At 43.2% G+C, this 20,263-nt stretch overlaps 1 protein-coding gene across 2 annotated transcripts in view; it reads left to right on the top strand.

Annotated features, from left to right (window-relative positions):
• Window positions 1–14,821, top strand: part of TRAPPC9 (trafficking protein particle complex 9) — a 469,795-nt gene extending 454,974 nt beyond the window's left edge. Inside the window, exons 22-23 of one of the 2 annotated variants that reach the window (XM_008643073.2) lie at window positions 4,428–4,651; window positions 11,707–14,821. In XM_008643073.2, coding sequence (XP_008641295.1) covers window positions 4,428–4,651; window positions 11,707–11,886 — 404 coding nt within the window. In that variant the 3' untranslated portion in view covers window positions 11,887–14,821. The remainder of the gene's footprint in view (window positions 1–4,427; window positions 4,652–11,706) is intronic. The other variant, XM_017746660.1, reaches the window with a different exon arrangement.
• The last annotated feature ends 5,442 nt before the right edge of the window (window positions 14,822–20,263 follow it).

The following is a 20,263-nucleotide window of genomic DNA, read 5'->3' on the forward strand; positions in this document are numbered from 1 at the left end:
GCCACCCTGCCTTTGTCTGCAGCCTGTTTTTTAAAATCAGCTCAAAAATGAGTGAGGAGAGAAAACATTACTGGAATATGCATTTCCGTGGAGATTAAATGTGTTTGTATGCAGCTTTCCAAAATTAAACTTTGACAGGGGCAAAGAGGGGCTTTGGTGTGAAAATGCAATTAGCCATGACCCAGGACTCTTGATATACAGGGGGACCTATGAGTTTTGAGCTCTTGCACAGAAAGTTGACAAAGTGGCAAGAACAACTTATTATGTGTTAATATGAGCAGAGTAAATAACACAAAATGTTATTAATTTTTGGTATTCATTTCCAAGTGGCTCCTTTGGGTGATGTAGACAGCAGTGCACCTGGGAGGTGATGGTAAATGATGTTTTTCTTGTGCAATAGTCATTGTCTTCCTGTTAGTAACATTCAATCCCTTTTCTTGAGAGTTCTGAGATCTTGAAAGAAAGACATTATAAGAGTACTGATGTATTATTTTCACATAATGGTCTCTCACAGACTTCCTGTGGTGTCAATAAGCATCACCCATCAGCTGGGCCATGAAGCAGTTTTTCCATCTTAAAGATTAATTCATGGAAATCCTAAAACACTTGGCAAAGGCTCTCAATGAAAAAGCAAGGCTTTCCAATCACCCTTCTCAGTGGTTGTAGCGGCCTCATCCTCCACCTTCCAAAATGTGTTGGATAACATTTTCTCCCTTGATACAAGAATCACTTAGGGAGGGTCCCAGAGAACGGCCCTGTGCCTGTTCATGAGTGACTGGAAGAGACAATAACTGTCCTTTTTTCATGGCTATTGGGTATTGCAGGGAAATTTTGGCACCCAAGGATGCCACCGTAGTGGACATTGTAGGTAAATGAACAGGAAAAGGGGTGGGGAGAAAAGCATTCTGTTGGCTTATTGCATTACTTCAAAAATGATTTAATTAGAAGGAGATTGGGAGATTTCTAGGTCTTTATGCCTTTTTTTTTTCCCTTCTGTCATCCAGATTTCATGCTGCCACTTTTAAAATACAATTTATATAAGCAGTTTGAATTAAACTTGGTCCTTCTAATTTTCTGAAGTGCTGTTTCTCTCGTATCTGAATCTCTGTAGGATGGAGATACAGCCACGACTGATTTCTGTGCTGGTGACTGCATCTTCTGATTCAGAGCTCCTGTATTCTGAAGCCAATAATGATTCACTCTCACAGCAGTGGTGTGAGCAGTCTCAGCTTTTATATGCCATCTGTGTGAGTGAGCTGAATCTGCAGAAACGGGACCCTGTGCACATGGCTTTTCCTCTGCTCATGGATGAAAATATTAAAGCAAATCCGTATGGTCCATGAGATGTTTTCTGTGTCAGGAAGGGAGTAAAGCTGCCTGTCAAACCAAGCTGTTCTCTCTGATGAAAGGGGGCTGTTTTTAAACACTCCTTTCCATAGTATTTTGCACGCCAGCCATGTGTGCTTTCTCATCTGACATCTCATTGAGATCCTTGGCTCCGGTACTGCAGGAGGGAAGTGTGTTCTGGGAAGGAAGGAAATTATCTCTCAATATGTACACAAACATGTGTGCACACAAACACACACTCTTCAATCAATCTAAATGGATTGAAATTTTTTTTTAGGAATGTGAGAAAAAATTAATCTGGTTGAGCCAGACTTAATTGCTTCCCTTTTGTTTGGATTTTCTATTTCCTCATGAAGATATTAGAAAGAAATTCTCTGAGCTATTATTAGATACAAAGGTAGAGGTAGAGGGCAAAGGGTTCATTTACAATTCTGACAGCAGACCATTGAAGCTAAAAGGCAACTGATGAGCAGCTTAAAAATATAGATTCATCCACTAAGCTCGGGGAGTATTTCCAAAGGTTTGTGCTGGTCTGGGGATCTAACCCTTTGTGCAGCTGTAAAACCCACTGGATGGAGAAAGCAGAAAAAAAGTGGGTTTGCTTTTTTTCTTTTTAGTTAATGAAAGGAGTTACCTTGAAGGGAGAAGCTTGAAAACATGAACTGATATAAAGGAATGAATTTATATAAATGCATTGCTTTTGTAGGAAGCAACTGGACTTCAGCTCTGTGTCAGGAGACTGGGAAGCATAAAGGTTATCCACAGACACACATTCTTTGTGTTTTGAGAAACTCAAGTCAGTTAATCCCTGATAATGGGATGCCATTATAACCACTACTTCACCTTCATGATCTTAGGGCAATACTGCAAGAAGCAATTTGATCATGTTGGGCAGAAGGGTCCACAGCATTAGAGTGTGCTGTTGCAGAAGAAATCCAATGCCAAAAAGGTTTTCTAGCCCTCCTCTAAAATGCATTGGTGATTATTACTTCCTTTCAGAGAATCACAGAGATGGGCAGGGACCTCTGGAGATGATGTGGTCCTATCCCTGTTCAAGCAGGGCCACCTCAAGCCACTTGCCATGGACCACGTCCAGATGGCTTTTGAGTATCTCCAAGGATGGAGACTCCACAACCTCCCTGGGAAACCCGTGCCAGAACTGGGTCACTTTCACAGTAAAAAAAGTATTTCCTGATGTTTAGAGGGAAGCTCCTGTGTTTCAGTGTGTGCACATTGCTTCTGATCCTGCCACTGGGCACCACTGAAAAGAGCCTGGCTCTGTCCTCTTTGCACCCTCCCCCCAGGTGTTCATCAACATTGCTGAGATCCCCTGGAGTCTTCTCCAGGCTGAGCAGTCTCTGTTCTCACATCCTGTCCTCACAGGAGAGGTGCTCCAGCCACTTGATCCTCTTCATGACCCTGCACTGGAGTCTCTCCAGTGTGTCCATGTCTGTCCTGTACTGAGGAGCCCAGAACTGGATACAGCACTCCAGTTATTCCTCACCATGTTCTAATTGTCAAAAAAAAAAAAAAAAAAAAAATTAAAGGAAATTTTGGAACAGGGGCTGTTCCAGATGGGACACCAACACTGGCTTTGGACAGCTTCAGCTTGAACACTGCAGGGGTTTTTGTGCTCTCTCTGCCAAGCCTCTTGTGTCTGGAACTTGTTACTGTGTTTGGGCAGCTTTGGTCAAGGAGGGGTTTTCATCTGGGTACCTCAGCTTTGCTGACCTGACCTCTGGAGTAAATGTTCCTTTCTGAACTTGTTTCTTCTTTGGCAATAGCTTTAGTTTATTTTTTTTCCAGTGACTGCCTTGAGGCTTGTTCAGTTTGCCAGGCCAAAGGGCATCACAAGAACATGCATCATTTTGTACTTTTTGTCTAAGGCAACAAAACAAAACTAACTTAAAAAAATCACTTTGGTGTAGGTTTTGTTTTTTTTTTTTGTGTGTAGTTTTTTTTCTCTGTGAAAACTCCTGAAGCATAAAAATAGTGTCTTTCCTTGAAGAGGGGCTATTACTAATGTAAATCCAATGCAGAGGAATAATATGATGTATGTCAAAAGGCAAGAAACCGAGGAGGAGCTGGAGTGATGGAAGTGCCTCACGGGCAGATGAGATTGTGGGGATAGGTGTTCACACAAAGGATGCTTTCTTACATGTGCCCAGGGCTTTCTCTTATCTCTGAACATGAACCCATAGTGAAATAGAAATGTTCCTGTATTAATAGTGCATTGGAGATAACCCTCTGAAAAATACAGTAATACTGCACAACTGGGAGCCCTTTGAGCGCAGGGAATGGACTGGCAATTTCATAGCGTGTTGATAATGAAACATTTTGGTTCTGTATAAGCAAATGGGCAAGGTTAATGGACACATTACTCTGGCTGTCATTGTCCCAGCAGTAACCAATTTAGAGGCTTTATATTTTCTGCTGTCCCAGAAAGGGAAAGAAAAGTAGAAAGTTAAAAATAGAAATCCCAGAGTGATTTAAAGTGCAAAGAGTGAACAAGCTTGTGTAGTCTGGTATAGTTTTAAAATCTCTTTTTTCCTTATAATCTGGACTTTAATATATGTATTACATTGCAAATTCTGCCAGTGTCTGTCCTGCTCCAAAAGCTCACTTCCTTACAGAAGGATTTATTCTGGCTGTAGCACATGAACATGTGCCTCCAGCCCTGGATCTCTCTAGCTGCTGTTTGTACTGATGGTTTCTGTTTGTGTTTCCCTTCACCTGATGCTGGTGATTTGCAGAACCATGAGAAATTGTCTGTGGCTTTGGCCTTCAAGGGAGGAGGTTAAGAAAATATCTTCTGGTGCCTGTATATAGATCATAACTGGTTTTTTTTTTAATAACTCTTTCAACAGTGATGGGCAGATATCCGGCCTTCATGAGCTGTTTTTTCTCAAGTAGGTGCCCTACACAACAGCACAGCATTGGGTTTTCTTTCCCAGAATTAACTGTCCCACACTCTCGGTTTCATTGGGGTTACTTTTATGTTGTTGAGTCTCCTGTCAAGATTAACAAAGTCTCTGAAGCAGGTGTCCAACCTAATGAGGACTTGTTTCCTTGACTTGCAGACATCCTGGTTGATGGCAAGGTCTGTGACTGCGACATCGTGGTGACCTGCCAGGTGGGGGACCCTGTCCCCTTGCAGGTGAAGTTGACCAACTGGAGCAAGCACAGCGTAGGGCCCTTTGCTCTGACCATGATGCCCTACCAGGATTACCAGAATGGGGTGCACAACTACGACCTGCAGGATGCCATCACTTTTGTGGGGTCCAACACCTTCTACATCGACACCGTGAGTTATTTTATCACATGTATCAGGATTTTGAGTGATGTGCACTTAAAAGGGGCTTCATTACTCCATTGTGTATTTTAAAGCAGATTAATTGTTGAAAAGCAGTTATTGCTAACAGTGCTGCTGGGTTAATCTAAAAGGATCTCTCTGAAATGGTTTAAAACTGCAATTTCCTACCATGTAAACCACTAGTAAATTATCAGAGGCAGCAACTTCTGGTCTCTCCAGATCTGACTGAATGTGAACGGGTAACCCTAGATTGAATGTTCAATACCATATTGCCAGTCCCTCGAGTCACCAGTGCAGCCTGCAGTAACAAATTTTAAATAAATTTTCTTTTTTTCTTTAGTCCATAAGAAACATTCCACAGGCTGAGCCAAGGAACTCAGCAAATCAGTTTTAGTCAGGTCCTGAGGAAACGCAACAGACTGCAAAAAGAAAATGCTAAACATTAATGGCCAGTCTGATGAGCTGGTTCATTTCCTGGATGCTTAGCATACTGTTATAAAACCATAAAGAAATGCTTAAAATGAGACAAAAAAAAAAAAAGAGAGCCCCTTTTTAAAACAATTGAGATTATGATTTTTCTCTCAATTTCTCTAGAAAATTCAAGTCTAGGAGCCTTTTGCTTTTAAGGCAAGACACTGAAAATACAGATAATGCTGCTCTCTCCCACATCCTTCCCTCCCAAAAATACAACAACAAAATACCTGGAATGAAAATTTGCAGGCAGTGCTGCAGAGTGGGATGAGCAGCATTTCTGGTAACTCATGAAATAAACATGAAGAAGGGGGTGAGTGTTTGGGATAGTGCTTAGGACCTTTGTTTAGGTCAGCTGTTCAGGTTGGTAACAAAATGTACCTGTCAAAATTAAATATATAAGTGAACCTTAGTTAGAAAGAAATTAAAGGTTAACCACAGGGATAGTTGCCATGCATATTTTTCAATTACGCATCATAGAAGAAAATATTTCTAAAAGCTAATGAGCATGAAATATACCATCAACTTGAATTTTAATGGGGGCTAACTGCATTCTTATAGCTGAATAATTTTAATATGTCAACAGAAATCATCCAGGGATGGCTTTCTTTGACTCTGTTTCTGACAAAGTGGAGTTTTTAATCAGAGTGGTGGTGTTTGCATGCCCAGCTGCCAGAGGGCCTGACCCTCCAGGCTAATGAGGGAAAAGGGAGATGTCAGTGTGATGTATTCTTACCTTCTGATTGAGTCTCCTATGGGGCAAAAAGTCAGGAGGTCACATCTCTGGTGTCTGCCCAGGCAGCCTTCTCATACATTACGGTCCCTGCTTTTGCCCCACTGCTCAGTATTTTGACATTTCTCCTGTAAACACAATCCCCAAGAAGTTAAAAATAGAATTGTTTTCTGCTGCTTGTCCTCCTTTCCATACAAAAAGGTGAAATGAAGAAAATGTCGACTCTTAGACAAGAAGTGTTACATTTCACAGTGTGTAGGGTTGATACTACACAGGCTCCTGGGGAAAATGCTTGGTCATGTTTCCTTGGGGCATAGAGCCCTGATCATGGAAGAAAATCCTTCATGTCTGTCAGAGGCCCTTTCTTCCCTCATAATAACTAATTTAGGAATAGAAAATAGATTTCAGAAAGTGCCACCTGTTTGGGGGACAAGGGGAAAGCCCTGTTTTGTGCATTTGATGTTTCAGGGAAGAACCACCATGCTCAGAATTGTGCTTATGCTCTGAGTTTGGCCAAAAGTCAGACAGACACTGGTTAAAAAAACAAAGAAGCTCATGGTTGGGTGAGATGAAAGAGAACGAGAGTTTCTCTTTTTTATAAATGAAAGTTGAGATACTGGACCAGATTCCCTGCTGGTTTTCAACTCAGTGCTGCTGTGTGGAAGCTGTTAAAAATGCCCCCATCATTTTTTTAACATGAGGTCGTGAGCACTTGATTATTTTTCTTGTTTAATGGAGGTGGTTTGTGGTGCTGCCCTTTCCCAGCTGCTTGGGAAAATGCTCCCCTCTCCCCCAGCAGACCCATCAGGACAGACATTGCAAGCACTTGTTTTTGTGCAAAGTTGTCCAGTTTAGCAAAAACTACATTGGTCAGCAGTTTAAGTTAATTGGGCTGACTTCACACTGACACTGGCACAGAGGTGCTGGCATGATTTATTGCAGGGCTGAGCTGGGTGGGAGGAAGGATGGAGAATCAAGTATGGTTTGGTGTATCTCTGGTGCATGGTCAAGAACGAGTGAGATCATCAGGTATTACAACAAGGGCAGATACTTCTCACACCCTGAAAATTCACTCTGTTGTCATGCAGAAACTTCATTATTGGTACCAAAAACCCCAACAGATCCCTCTGCCTTCCTAAATGTTAGTTTCATATTAAGTCTCCTGCTCAAAAATTCACCGTTTTTTTTGATTCCAGACTCAAAGCAGTTTCTGCTGCTGTCTGGAAGACAGGGGGTATATACAGGAATTTTCAGGATGCACATGCTGCTTTGCAGTGTGAATATAAATTGTTGAAAGGGTAAAAGTCACACAATTTTGCATTTTCCTTTTTTGTGGCTTGAAGTCCAAGTTAGAAGATCTATCTTGGAAGTAATGTAACGATGCTTGTTCACCTCTTTATGCTTTTACCTCAGTGCAATGCAGCAGCCTGGGTTTGTGTCACAAAGTCTGCTGGGATATGCTATTTCAAAGAACAAAGTCTTTTCTGGAAAGTTTTAAAGGATATTGAGCTATTTCCATGCATTTTAAATTAAACAAAATCTGTATTTTTAAGCACGACTTCTAATTTGGCTAACCTTACTTTTCTCTGTCTATATTTGACAGAAAAAGTGACTTTCTCCATTATGATTTAAATATTTGACATTTTTTGTTCAGTGTGTGATTTTGAAACATGAGTTAATATGGTGGAACCTACCCATTAAAATACAGTGCATTGATTTATTTTTTTTATCTCGCTTCACAACATAAAGTTTATCTTTCACCATATTATTAAAATTTTTAGTTCTTACCAATGTTTTTTGTTGACTTATTAGCTGATCAGACAGAGTTGCTTTTTGCCAAAACTGAAACCAAAAATATTGTCTTATACGGAGATTCCTGTAACTCCCAGCAATTCATCCTCCCTTGTTGTCCCTGCTTGTGCCATTACTTACTCTCAAGCAGGATGTTTTCCTGCCTGTGTTATCACACACAAGCTCAAGCGACTGGTAGTGGGAGATGAGGAGAAATTCATTAGTAGATGGTCATTTTGAATCAGCTCAGAAGCAATGATGAACATTTGTTCACTTCTGGCAGGTCCTCTGTGGCCCATCTGGAACAAATTATTTTTCTTGGCACCATTTTATTCACACTGTAAACTCTTTGGGGCAGCGAGCAGTAGCTGGCACCAGCCCTAATCTCCAACTGAGCTCCCTAAGTACTACAGCAGTATAAATAAGTAGTAATTAGTTCTAAGCAATCGCAGTCCCACATGGTAGCCTAAATCAGGGAAGGATTAGGATGGAGCTAGAAACTTAATTTTTCTTCTATCTTGGTGGAACAAAGGAGTAATGTGGTTGTTTCTTCCTTGATTTTCGATCATTATTTTCTGGGGTACAAGCTGCCAATCTTTGGTTTCCATGAATGGTGGAATTTTAGTAAAACCTGTTTTAACTCTGCCTTGACTCAGGAATGTCAGCGTCCTGATGAATGATTCAACATGCATACAGGCACATATCTGGGCAGTGACACCACCAGAGCTGTGTGCTGCTGAAGGACAACACGAATTTGGTCTGGGTCAGGCACAAGTCATGTTCTTTGTAGTTCAGCTGGGTCATGCACTGCAGTCAGTGGGATGGTGTGTCCTGCCAGCTACAGTGGTGGCCACCTGAACAAGCCACTCTGACTGGCTGAGAAAGTCATCAGAGCTTATGCAGTTTAGGGAACATTTTGCCTCATTCTGCATTTGATCAGGTGAATCCTTGTGTTGAACAGCTGGCTTAGATGTGAACATCCACTTTACAGATATTTGGGTGGCTTCAGTTCCAGGCTGAAACACCTGAATTAGGAGGTGTTACCAGGGGTGGTGGCCCACTAAGCTCCCATGAGTCAATGGAGATGTGGTCTGCAGCAGGTAGAACCTGGCTTATAAATACCAGGGCTGAGATTCAGTTGCCTAAAAGTGGATGTTTGCCATCATACAGGTGCTGTGGGTATCCTACCAGCCTCCAGATGCTGCCAGAAATCCTGTAAGACATCCTAGGTATCTTCCCAGTCCTGTGCAGGCATCTCAGTGCCTTAGGCCATCCCATTACCTGTGTTTGGGCAACTCTGTTCTGGCTCTGCAGGCTGCCTAGGGAGACCATTCTGTGTTTGCTCCACTGTCTACACTGACTAGATATCTTCCTTTTGTAGTAGGAGCTTGAATACCTCGTGTGCAGAGAGACACCTAAAATTAGGTGGTTTAACCTCAAAATTAGTCCTGTGCCTGGTGTAGCAGCTGGGCTGGATGTGACCCTCTACTGGCCTGACTGCTGCTGCTGAATGTCTTTTGGGAATGTTTGTAGGCAGCCCCACTGGAGAGGCAGCCTTACTTTGCAAAGCTGGTTCCTATTTTGAAGGAAACTTCTTGTAATTCCTGCAGAGGCACCTGCACCTCAGCAGAGTGAAGGTCTCAAGCTCCTTTTGCTTCCCTGTTTCTTCTACAAGCCACAAGTGTTGATACAGTGATGGTGATACAACAGATGTGGGTAGAGGCCAAACCATGAATGTGATGTCTGGTGCTGATGCTGCTGAGCCCGAAGCCACCTTCCTGCTTGCCAAGGGCTCTGAGCTGTGCTGTGACAGATATTCCTTCATGGTACAGTGAGATCAGGAAAGATAGACCAGGAGCTTGGAAAATCTAAGGGTCCTGAGGAGGCTTCGTTTGCTGTTTGCCTGCACCCACTGCTGACATAACTGCCTGCCTCTGCCCTCCTCTGGATGCAAGTCCAGTGAGGCAGAAATAAGGCAGGCAGCCCTGGGAGAAGGGGAAGGAAGCAAGAGGGGACATGGCTTGATGTTTTTGTGCGTGTCCAGACGCAGTGCCAGAGGGCAAGAACTTGTACCCAGCACGGATGGGAGATGCCAAGGATGGGGTCAGGGGAACAGCTGTGGCTGCTCTGATCATTCACGTGGATGACACGATGCTGATACCAGTTTGCTGTAGTCAGCAAAAGTGCTCAGCACCAAAACCAAAGAAAGCCTGGGCTCTCCAGCTCTGAGGATGTGGCTGCTTGTGAACAGCCAGGCCCTTGTGCGGGAGCTGCAATTTAGAGTCACAGAAGCATGGAATGGTTTGATTTGGAAGGGACCTTAAACCTCATCTCATTCCAACCCCCCTGCCATGGGCAGGGACACCTTCCACTAGCCCAGGTTGCTCCAAGCCCTGTCCAACCTGGCCTTGAACACTTCTAGGGATGAGGCAGCCACAGCTTCTCTGGGCAACCTGTGCCAGGGCCTCAGCACCCTCACAATAAAGAATTTTTTCCATATATCTAACGTAAATATCCCCTCTTTCAATTCGATCCCTGTACTCTTTGTCTTATCACTACAGATCCTGATGGAGAGTCTTTTCCAGCTTCCCTGTAGCCCCTTCAGATGCTGGAAGATGCTGTGAGGTCTCCACTCAACCTTCTCTTCTCCAGGCTGAACAACCCCAACTTTCTCAGCCTGTATTCACAGAAAAGCTGCTCCAGTACCTTTAGTGATTTCATGGCCCCTCTCTGGACTTTTTTCCAGTTTAGGGAGGTTCAACAAAGCAGCCTGATACCCCAGGCTATACAGGATGCACATCTACTGGCTAAAGAACCCAGCAGTGAAAATCCAAAAAACCCCTAGAATAGGAGAAAATGGGGACAAACAGCTCATTCCCTTCTGAAACCTACAGAGAACCTGCCTCATGGAAGGTGGTGGCTGGAAGTATTCAGCGCTATGGAATATTCTTGAGTTCCCCTGAAATCTTCTGCTGATCATTTTCCTCTTCCCTGCTATGGCCTTCCCATCATCCCTGTTCTGGACTTCCCATGCAGTGGCAAGTTTGTCCTTCAGCAAAGGATGTCCATGGGCACCATTGTTCATGTCCCAGTTTACCTTATGATGAAATTTTTTGTAGTGAGGAACAGTCCTGATCACCTGTGTCAGAGCCTCAGCCTTTACTGGGACTTTTCTGCTGGGATGAATTTGCCTTTTCACAATTTTTGGGAAAATTCTGTCCAATGGAATGGCTTTGTGTTGATTTGTATTTTGCATTTGCTGTAACTTCATCTCAATTCTAGGCATCCTGAAACTGGATTTAACATCTTGTGGAAGCAGATACTAATTCAAACATTATCACATGCTGAACAGTGGTGGGAGTGTTAAAGTTGGAATTACTGAAGTGTCTTGCTGAAATGATGGACTGAGATATATTATTTGTTGTGAAGATATGGATTGTAGATGGATTTGGGATGAAGGAAGATACATAAATGTAGAAACAGTGTGAACTCTGCATTTAATTTGGACAAGTAAAATCAGGATGGCTACTGATTCTGTGAAGTTTCTTGCTAAACTTCATTATTTCAATGATAGTGAATATTAAAGTTCCTGATTAGAATTTGCAGTCAGATTGTGTCTCAGTAATAAGTGAGAATGAATTTAGTTATTGCTAAGCTGTTAAATGGTGTTTAACCATGTATTTAACATGAATTCAGGGACATGATTTAGAACTTCAATAGAGATGTTGGTAAAAGCAGTCTAAGGAGAGATTTGGGGTGATCTCTACCTCAAACAAATTCTGTTTTGGAATCAGTGACTCCTAAAGGTTCATATTCTGTTTTGAGCTGCGCCGTAGATTAACTGCATGAGTGAATAACAGGATTTATTTTTTAATGTAACAGTTTAACTAGAATAGGGATGAGATCTTTACTCCTTTTTGTATGAAAGCATTATTAAGATGTGAATCTACAGTACTCTGAGACCATTTGAAGGAGATAATGAATTGCAAACTGCAATTAATTTGCTTTGTTGATGGTTTATTTATACTGATTTTTATGTTCTCTTCGCCAGGTAAAGCCAGCCAAAGACTCTGTGTACTTTGGAGCACTTCTCTTCCTCTACACAGGTGATTTCTACCTGAATATCAAATTCCATGAAGATAACTGCAGCAGGGAGCTGCCTCTGTCCTGGCTCTGCCTTCCCAGTGTCCACATCCGTGCTACGGAGCCTGTGGCCCCAACTAAGCTGTAAATGCAGCGTGTGCTACTTGATTAACCACAGCACACAGCAGTGCTTGGCACATCCTCTGCTTGACCCCAGCTTGTTTCTGTCCAGCCCCAGGCCACAGTCTCTACTTTGGAGGAACAGCTGAACACTTTCTGAATTGGCTGATAGTCATTTGGACAGCTGCTTTGGCTAATTTCAGAGGGAGCGAGAGAGAGATTATAACTATGCTGAAGTTTTCCTCTGTTTCCAGAAAGCCTTTGTAACTACTAATACATGCATTATACTTCAGTATACTCCATTGATATCAGTGGTTTGAAAGGGTCTTGAGGGCTGAATTTTACCATGTGTTTGAAGGTCTTAAATCCAATTTGAATAATCCTGTTTGATCATTTTTCAATAAGATTTGTGCATCTGTATGAAATTCCTCCTGGTTTATGCTGGACCCATGGCATGTTCCCTTGGGGTATAGATCTCTGTTAGATTTGTTCACTGCTTGTTCTTGTTCATTTGCTTGCCAAGAATTTGGTGTCTTTGGTAGTAAATGGCAGTAGTGGTGCTTTTTAGTGTGTTACTGAAAGTAAGAATTGCAAATATGCCTCCAGTTATTCTCTGCCTCCCCTGAGCCCAGTGCCTCTTTTTCCTGGTAAAGTCACTGCCTTTAGTTTGGCAGATCTATGAACTAGAATGGAGAGAGGGTGAGGAAGAGCAAAAGAGTTTTGTCCTTGAAAGAATAAATAAGCCAATTTTTGGGCTGCCTAAGGCTTGCCTGTGAATTTGGGCTTTCACAGATCCGTTTTACACAGTCACAGTCACTTGAAACTTTTGCAGACACCTGAAGATCTACCAGAATTAATCAGATGATCATTAATATAACTTTTCATCAGTTTTTGCAAACTCTTCTCCTCAGATTTTTCATTCTAATATACTGCTTTTTGAATGTGTCTGTTTTTTCCTTTTTTGTTTACTTCCAAGTTTGGGGGTTTTTTAAAGTTTAATTATTAGGCAGTTAAGGCCATGGAATTCCTGAGTGTAAAAGTAGTTGTTGAATGTACTGATAATTTAGCTCGTTTTTCAGAATAATGTTTTTGTATAGTGAGACATGGTTTTACCCCATGTAAAGCAGGGAGCTGTCTTAGCTGTATGATTAATACATTATTTCATGGACCATATGTTTAAAACCTATCTCAGTCTTTTCTTAAATACATAGTTAAATTTGGTGGTAGTTTGCTTTTGGGGGTGGATACACCAAGATGTGGCAGGGACACTCCAGTTAGCTCTAGATGATTTAAATCTACATGCACAACCTCTTTGCAGATTCTTTGTTTCTTTAGCATTCATCCAAACGTGGGCCCCCACTGAATGCCTGGCCTGGTCCTTCCTGCTCAGTCCTGGCTCTCTGCACCACTCCCAGGGGTACTTTTAGATGTGACTGGTGTTTTCCATAGGGAAGGCAGTGCTCAAAACTCCATTCATTGCATGCTTGCAAATGACTGTTCATCCTAAATATATTCCTCACCTGAGGGAACTACAGCTGTAGCATGGTAGCTGTATTTCCAGTGTATGCAGGGTGTTATCTCTAAAAACCTGTATTGTGGCAGTGTTATCAGTGTTTGTGCTTGAGCTGTGGCTCTGTACTCAGCCTTGAAAGTGGAAGTTTTCAGTCTTGACCTGATGAAAATCTGAGCCCTGCTGAAGATTTATTTGCAATGATTTACTGCTCTGTCAGGTGCCAGTCATGTCCAGTAACAAAACTGTTCCTTAAACTGGCACAGTGGCTCTGGGCCAGAGACACCCATGGAAAGAGAGTCCAAGAGCTGAGTTGGGCCTGTTTTTCTGTGTTGGTGGAGCTTTGCTGACCAGATTGTGTCGTGAGGCTGAATTCTCTGTCACTGGATAGGCAATACATGGAAAAATAAGATCCAAGGACAGCAGGAGCTAAACCAGTTCATCTTCTCCATAAAAGCTTGATTTTGACATGTGTGTCTGTACTATGTTGCACAACACTCTTGCAGCAAATTCCAAATTGGGTTTCATTTAGCTTTGCCAGAAGATAATCTGCAGATTCTAGGAATACAGCTAAGGCTTCATAAGGACCTATTGCATTTGAAATAAAAATGTTGTGAAGTAGCTGCTGTTGCAGTCAGGATGCTTCAACTTACCTGGCTAAGGGATTATTCTCTAACTAAGTTTTGACAATGTTCTCTGAGAAGAGAGGGTCTTGTTCTGTGAAACCTGTCCTGGGACGCAACATTCCTGTGCCTTTTACACATAAAGGATCCCGATCCACAGCCCACTGAAGCTGTTGGAACAGGAACAGGTTTTATTATAACAAAAGCAAGCTGCATATTTTCTAGGTATACAACATGCCATTATAAATCTGCCATATGTGCACATAAATATAAGTTCTTACGTGTGAGCTGACCCTTAAAGGTCTATCTGTTCATTATACAGTAGACTATTCTGTCCCTTGTCAACTTTGATGCTTAGTTGCTTTTGGCATTTATGATATCTTCCCCAATTTTCTCACACTTCTACTTGTCTTGGTGAGAGAGATGAAACACAAGAAGTTCTTCCTTCTGGGGATCATTTTTGACTTGTCCAGAAGGAAGATATTTAAGTGTTAGTGTAATTTGGAGAAGGGTTGAGGGAAAGGTGCTTAAAATCACTCGGGTTGCTGTCAGAATTGGTCCTTGCAGTGCTTGAAAGAAGGATGATACTTGTCTTATCTACTTCTGGTACTGAAAACTTCTTTTTCTTTCTCTGAAACACCCAGCAATTATTTTGAACATGATGAGCTGAACTGTTCATTTTAAATCTGATATGAACCAGTGGTTGCAATGAATTATTCCTAATTTAAATGGCCATTGCTGAGAGCAGATGTTGGTCCCATATATGAATTCACTGGAGAAGCATAAGTTATGTAACTTTAACTGAATAAATACTTGTGTCTTGTTATTTACATGTCTGCCAGTCTCTTCTGTCTGTAGTTTTTGATTGTGTTCTTGTGTGTTTTTGCTGAGAATAATGCATATCTCTTGATGCTGTATTGTGTCTCTGAAAGCATGTGTTTGACCCTGGAACTGAAATTTCAGCTTCACTCAAACTTTCACTTCCTAGCTGTTTCCTTCTGGGGTTAGGTCAGTATTCTTGGGTTGTTCAGCATCTTTTTAGCTCTTAGCTTCTCATCTTGCTCTTTCTCACCTCATCCTTCCCACTGACTCTTCCACTCACTGCCCTTTTCTGCTTTTCTTTGTTTGGTCCCTGCAGAAAGGATCAACTTGTCCCTTTCTTTTTTTCCTTCCTTTGCATCTCTGTTAGAGCTCCCCTAACACTTTGTTCATGTTGGGGAAAAAATTGCTTCAAACCCAATTTCATCTGCTAAACTGGAGTTTGACTCTCATATATCCTCTCTTTAAAGCATCTTGAGCTATTTCAGTTGAACAGGATTTTGTCTGTTTTGTTGCAATCTGATGTTTCTTGTTGGAAGGATACTTTAGGCCACTGTATTCATGATGCATCAGTTCCATAACACCAATGGGACTTTGTGTGTAGGTGACATGTCATTTAACATACATTGCTTGCTTACTGTTCCTGATTCAGCAAGATATCCAAGCATGTGCTTAATGTTAAACACATCAATAGAAACACATTAATAGTCCCTCTTGTGAAAGCTAATTCAGTCACACATTTCCCTGGGAAAGTTGCTAAACGTGGACCCAGATGTGCAATCTTCATCTGAACCTGAAAACTTGGCATGGAGGCCCACTTGCCATTGTGTTGCGTGGGTCATCACCACTCCCTGGAACCCTGGTACAAGAAGGCATCTCACCAAAATCTGGCACTGTGTCTGTCCAAGTCTGGGAGTGCAGAAGATCCTTCCAGGCCAAGATGTGCTCAGTGTGTATCTATACCAACCACAGCAATGCACCTTGGGGGTGTAAATCAGATGCACAGGCTTGCCCACATTGTCCCCAGTGCTGTGCCCAGTTGCTGTGCACCAGGCAAAGCAGTGCTCAGCCACCTCCTGCTTGCAGTTGCGCTTCCAAGTGTTTCTCTCCCAAGGGCTGGTGCCTGCACATCCTCCCAGCCTCCTCATCTCCACAGCCACAGGAAAACTCCTCAGGAGCTGCTCAGAAATCACTTAGCATAAGGGAGGGCATATGTTCACAAAGAGGCAGCACAGCACCATTTCTGAGATGAGGGAGCAGTGGATCCTCTGCAGAGAAGAATTTGTTATGGCCCAGCATTCTCTGATGCCATGGCTGGAGAAGGGCGACTTCAACCCCTCTTCAGCCTGGATTCAGCTTGAAAAAAACAAAGTAGACGCTGCCAGAGAGAAATCAGGCCAACTATTGAAACAGTTTAACAATGAGCATCTTGTTAATGACTATGAGGATGTCATCACTAATCTGTGTCAGAAACAGGGCCCTTCTGCTCTCCAAAGTCTGCCCATGTTCTTACAAACTGGTCCAGGCTGGTGGCTGAAGTGACGCCATGGTCTAATTCAGGCATCTGCCTTCCACCTCCTTTCCCAGCAGCTCAGATCCAGAGCAGAGATGCCATTCCCTCCCCATTCCTTTGCCTGATTCACTTCTTCGTGTGGCCACAGGAGGCTGAACCCATGCAGTGGGTTTGGGTTGAAAAAGGGAAAGAAAAGGCAGAGGAGTGTTTTCCTTTAGTGTGTGCACATGTGAGCGAGTTGCTGATGTGAAGCTGCATCATCATACAGAAGCCTGTGAGGTTGCAGCATCCCAGACCAGAACTTTTGGGGCAGAACAGGGATAAATGAGCATTGGGAGGAAGGGAGGGAAAAAAATGCAGAGGGAAATGCTACAGGGCTACAGAGACACCTCCATGAGGTGCCCAAAGTTAACTGGGATGAATCAAGGTGAAATGGGTTGTGTAACTGCCACAGCATTAAAAATAGGTTACGCTGTATATTAAGATTTCATTTATAAATTGTTTATAGAGCATTCATAAATGTTAGATGTGGTAAGCACGTTATGCACACAAACACTTTGTGTTCCAGCATTATCGATGGCCATGTCCACAGCAGCTGCAGGTATTATGGATGGTTAAATCACAGCTCTGGAGACCAGCAGTTCAATAGCAATACACAGTACATGATTCATCAGTCACCTCAACGTGTATCAAGAAATTATGTGCTCTTTCTAAATGGAACCTTAGTATGAAGTGTGACCTTAGGAACCGTGAAACAGGGAACTTTTGCCCCTTTTGTCCTTTTTTTTGTTCCTAAAAAAACCCAAAACAAACAAAAAAAACCCCACCAACACCTGCCCCCCTCTCTCCCCCCCCAACTCTCAATTCACCAGTTTAATAATGATTGTTCTTTTCCTCACCTCTGGCTTGAGAAAGGCCACAGGCTCCTGAGAATTGTAAGGATTTATGGAACACATACAGTATTTGGATGTGCTCCCCTCTGCTGCAAATGTGATTTGTGTGTTTTGGGGGTATGGACTCCAGGGATGCAGAAGGATGTCACCCCAGCAGGATGTCACCTTGCCAGCCAGGGTGTCTGCAGGTCCCTGGAGAGAGCACAAGAACAGAATGTGAATGTTAATTAAGCAAAGAGAAGAACAGAAGAGTGATGAAGTAAGACTTGGACAGGAGAATTTAATTTATTCAAATGAACCCTACAGCCAGCTCTGGGCATTTGCTTACATGGAAGATGTCACCAGAGAAGATGCCACCATTGCCGAGCCCCAACACAAGGCAGACCAGCTAAGAATTGTCCTTCCCTACCATGGCATCCTCCATAAACCTGGAGGAAGGCATAAAGCCTGCCCATCCCATCCCATCCCATCCCATCCCATCCCATCCCATCCCATCTCTCACTTCCATGCAGAGCTGAGTCTCACAAGACTCTCTTTATAAGTGGAAGAGAAGGAAGGTGCTCCTGTCTTTCCACTCGTGGCTGAAGTCCTGGCCTGGGCTGTGTCTTTACAAGTCTCTTGAGGAGGGCACTGCAGGGACCTGGCCCAGGTCTGTAGTATTTGAATTGTGTATCAATGTAAGCCACTTGCATGTGGTGATAGGTGGATAATGTGCATTTAATTTAGCACAAAAATAAGACAAAATAGGTGCAAATGCTTTGGGATATTATTTTCAACACAAATATTGGGTAAATCTACCAGATTTTCCTTTTTGTGTACTCTCCAAATGTTGCTGCTGTTGGTTTCAATATAAAATCACATCCTCTAAAGCTTGTCCTTGCTGGGGGCTTGGGGTCACACAAGCTCTGTTGAGAAAAACAATAGGAGGGATCAGTGGTGTTGTTAACACAAACCTCTTTATTTAAAAACACTGGGTATGAACAGGAGCCACATAATCTGTGCTTCCCAAAAAATCCACAGGACAAGGGGCTCTATAAGGAAACACCCACCCTGCATCAGGAAAATTTCCAATCTGAAATGCCTGGGTTTTGCCAGTGGCTGTAAAGTGAGGCCATAGTGATGAGTTGAGATGGAGACATGCACTAACCAGACCAGTGCATTCATATGAGATAAATCAGAACTACAGAATGATCTGGGTTGGAAGGAACCTTAAGGGTCTCATTCCAACCCCCTTGCCATGGGCAGAGACACCTTTCACTAGACCAGGTTGCTCAGAGCTCCATCCAACGTGGCCTTGAACACTTCCAGAGATGGGGCAGCCACAGCTTCTCTGGGCAACCTGTGCCAGGGCCTCAGCACCCTCACAATAAAGAATTTTTTCCTAATGACTAATCTAAACCTATTTTCTTTCAGTTTAAAGCCATTTCCCCTTGTCGCTGTGTCCTGTCCCATCAAACATGGATGAAGTGAGCAAATAGGTTTAAAAGTTTCAAAGGACCCAGGGAGATACCTCTGAACACCAACTCTGAACACAGGAGACTCATTTCTTTCGAGAACACACAGAGCAAACCCCTTTCCCTCCCCCTCCAGGATGCAGTAGTGTGGGATTCAGGTTTGTACCTGGACTCTTCAGCTGCTATGGTACAAACACGAGGACTGTGGCTCATTCCCAGTACTTTTCCTTTCCACTACACCCACCATGGGCCAGGTGCATGGTGACCTTCTGGGTGAGCAGGTTACCAGGCAGCATGTCAGCAAGGAGCCACATGATGGGGAAATACAGCTCTCCTGGGGACCACCCATGTGAAATGTCCGGGGGAAGAGGGAGACCTGCTTCCTGTCAGCTTTGTGCAAACCTGCTCTGATGAGACCCTTGGCTGAGAGGCTGTTCCCGAACGAGCATGGTCATATTTTCCCTCTCTCTGTTCCCTGCACCCCTGGCTGCACTGTAGATAAGGCAGCAGTGCTTTGGCAGCTGGGTGATGCTCTATCTGTTTGCACATGCAGGACACTAATGGAAATGTGCCACCCATCACTATCACTGGGGTCACTTTGCCTCTGCTCGTCGTGCTGGGGACATTGGCTGGTTGTTTTGGTGGCAATGCAAAGAGCAGTGATGCTGGGCACTGATCACAGACCAGGCAGACATCTGCTTTCAACACTGACAAAGCCCCTGCACCAGTCTTGCTCACTGCTCTGTTGGTCAGTTCCAAACCTCTTTTTCCCCTTGCTTTAGATTTTTAGTTTCAGGGAATTTTTTTCTGACATCAGATTTATTTATTTCATAGTCCCTCAATGTTCTCAGTGTCACTTTTCTGCAAGTAGACTGTACCATTTTTCCTGTTCATTCAAACCCTGGGTTTCTGGGTTTGGAATGCTCAGACACAGTCCTAAGTCCTGTGCTGTGGATGAAGTCCACCTGATACCTAGGTTTTAACTTTCATATTTTTGAAATCCTGTACTGCCTACTGTGTAACTCTGAAGTTTCTTGTAGCCTGTTGACTTCTGCTCTCTCATGCTAGGTAGACATCATAAAGCCTCTCCAGGCCTGCTTTGCAAGGGCACTCAGACCGTCCTAGGCCCAAAATGTGTAAAGCAAAGCCTCTAAAGGGGGGGCAAGCTTGGGGAAACTGCATCATTAACTGAAGGTTTAATTGGAGAATGAACCCTGATATGCAAATGAACTGGACTTAGAAAAGTGTGAAGAACCTGTGACCTGTTGTCCATCTTGGGGTCCATTTTTGGCAGTAGCCTCTGGGCTCCCCAGGGTGTACCTTTGAAGGCCTTTCAAATAAATACCTACCTTTATTCCCTTATTCTTGTCTAGTCTCTGATTTTAGGAGGCCTCTTAAGGCATCACCCCCCTCTCAGTGCCTCTCATGGCTTGTCCACCTCCTGCCCTGCTCAGCTGCCTGCCTGATTTCAATGTTAGGCACTGAGAGGACAGTAAGACTCCCGCCTCTCTGGGCTCTCCCTTCACACCTGGCACATCTGGTTTGAATCAGTCCACAATACTCTTGTCCTCTCTTCCCTCATCTCATCCCCAG

The sequence above is a fragment of the Corvus brachyrhynchos genome, unplaced genomic scaffold, assembly GCF_000691975.1.
Source record: "Corvus brachyrhynchos isolate BGI_N302 unplaced genomic scaffold, ASM69197v1 scaffold89, whole genome shotgun sequence".
Taxonomy (NCBI): Eukaryota; Metazoa; Chordata; class Aves; order Passeriformes; family Corvidae; genus Corvus; species Corvus brachyrhynchos.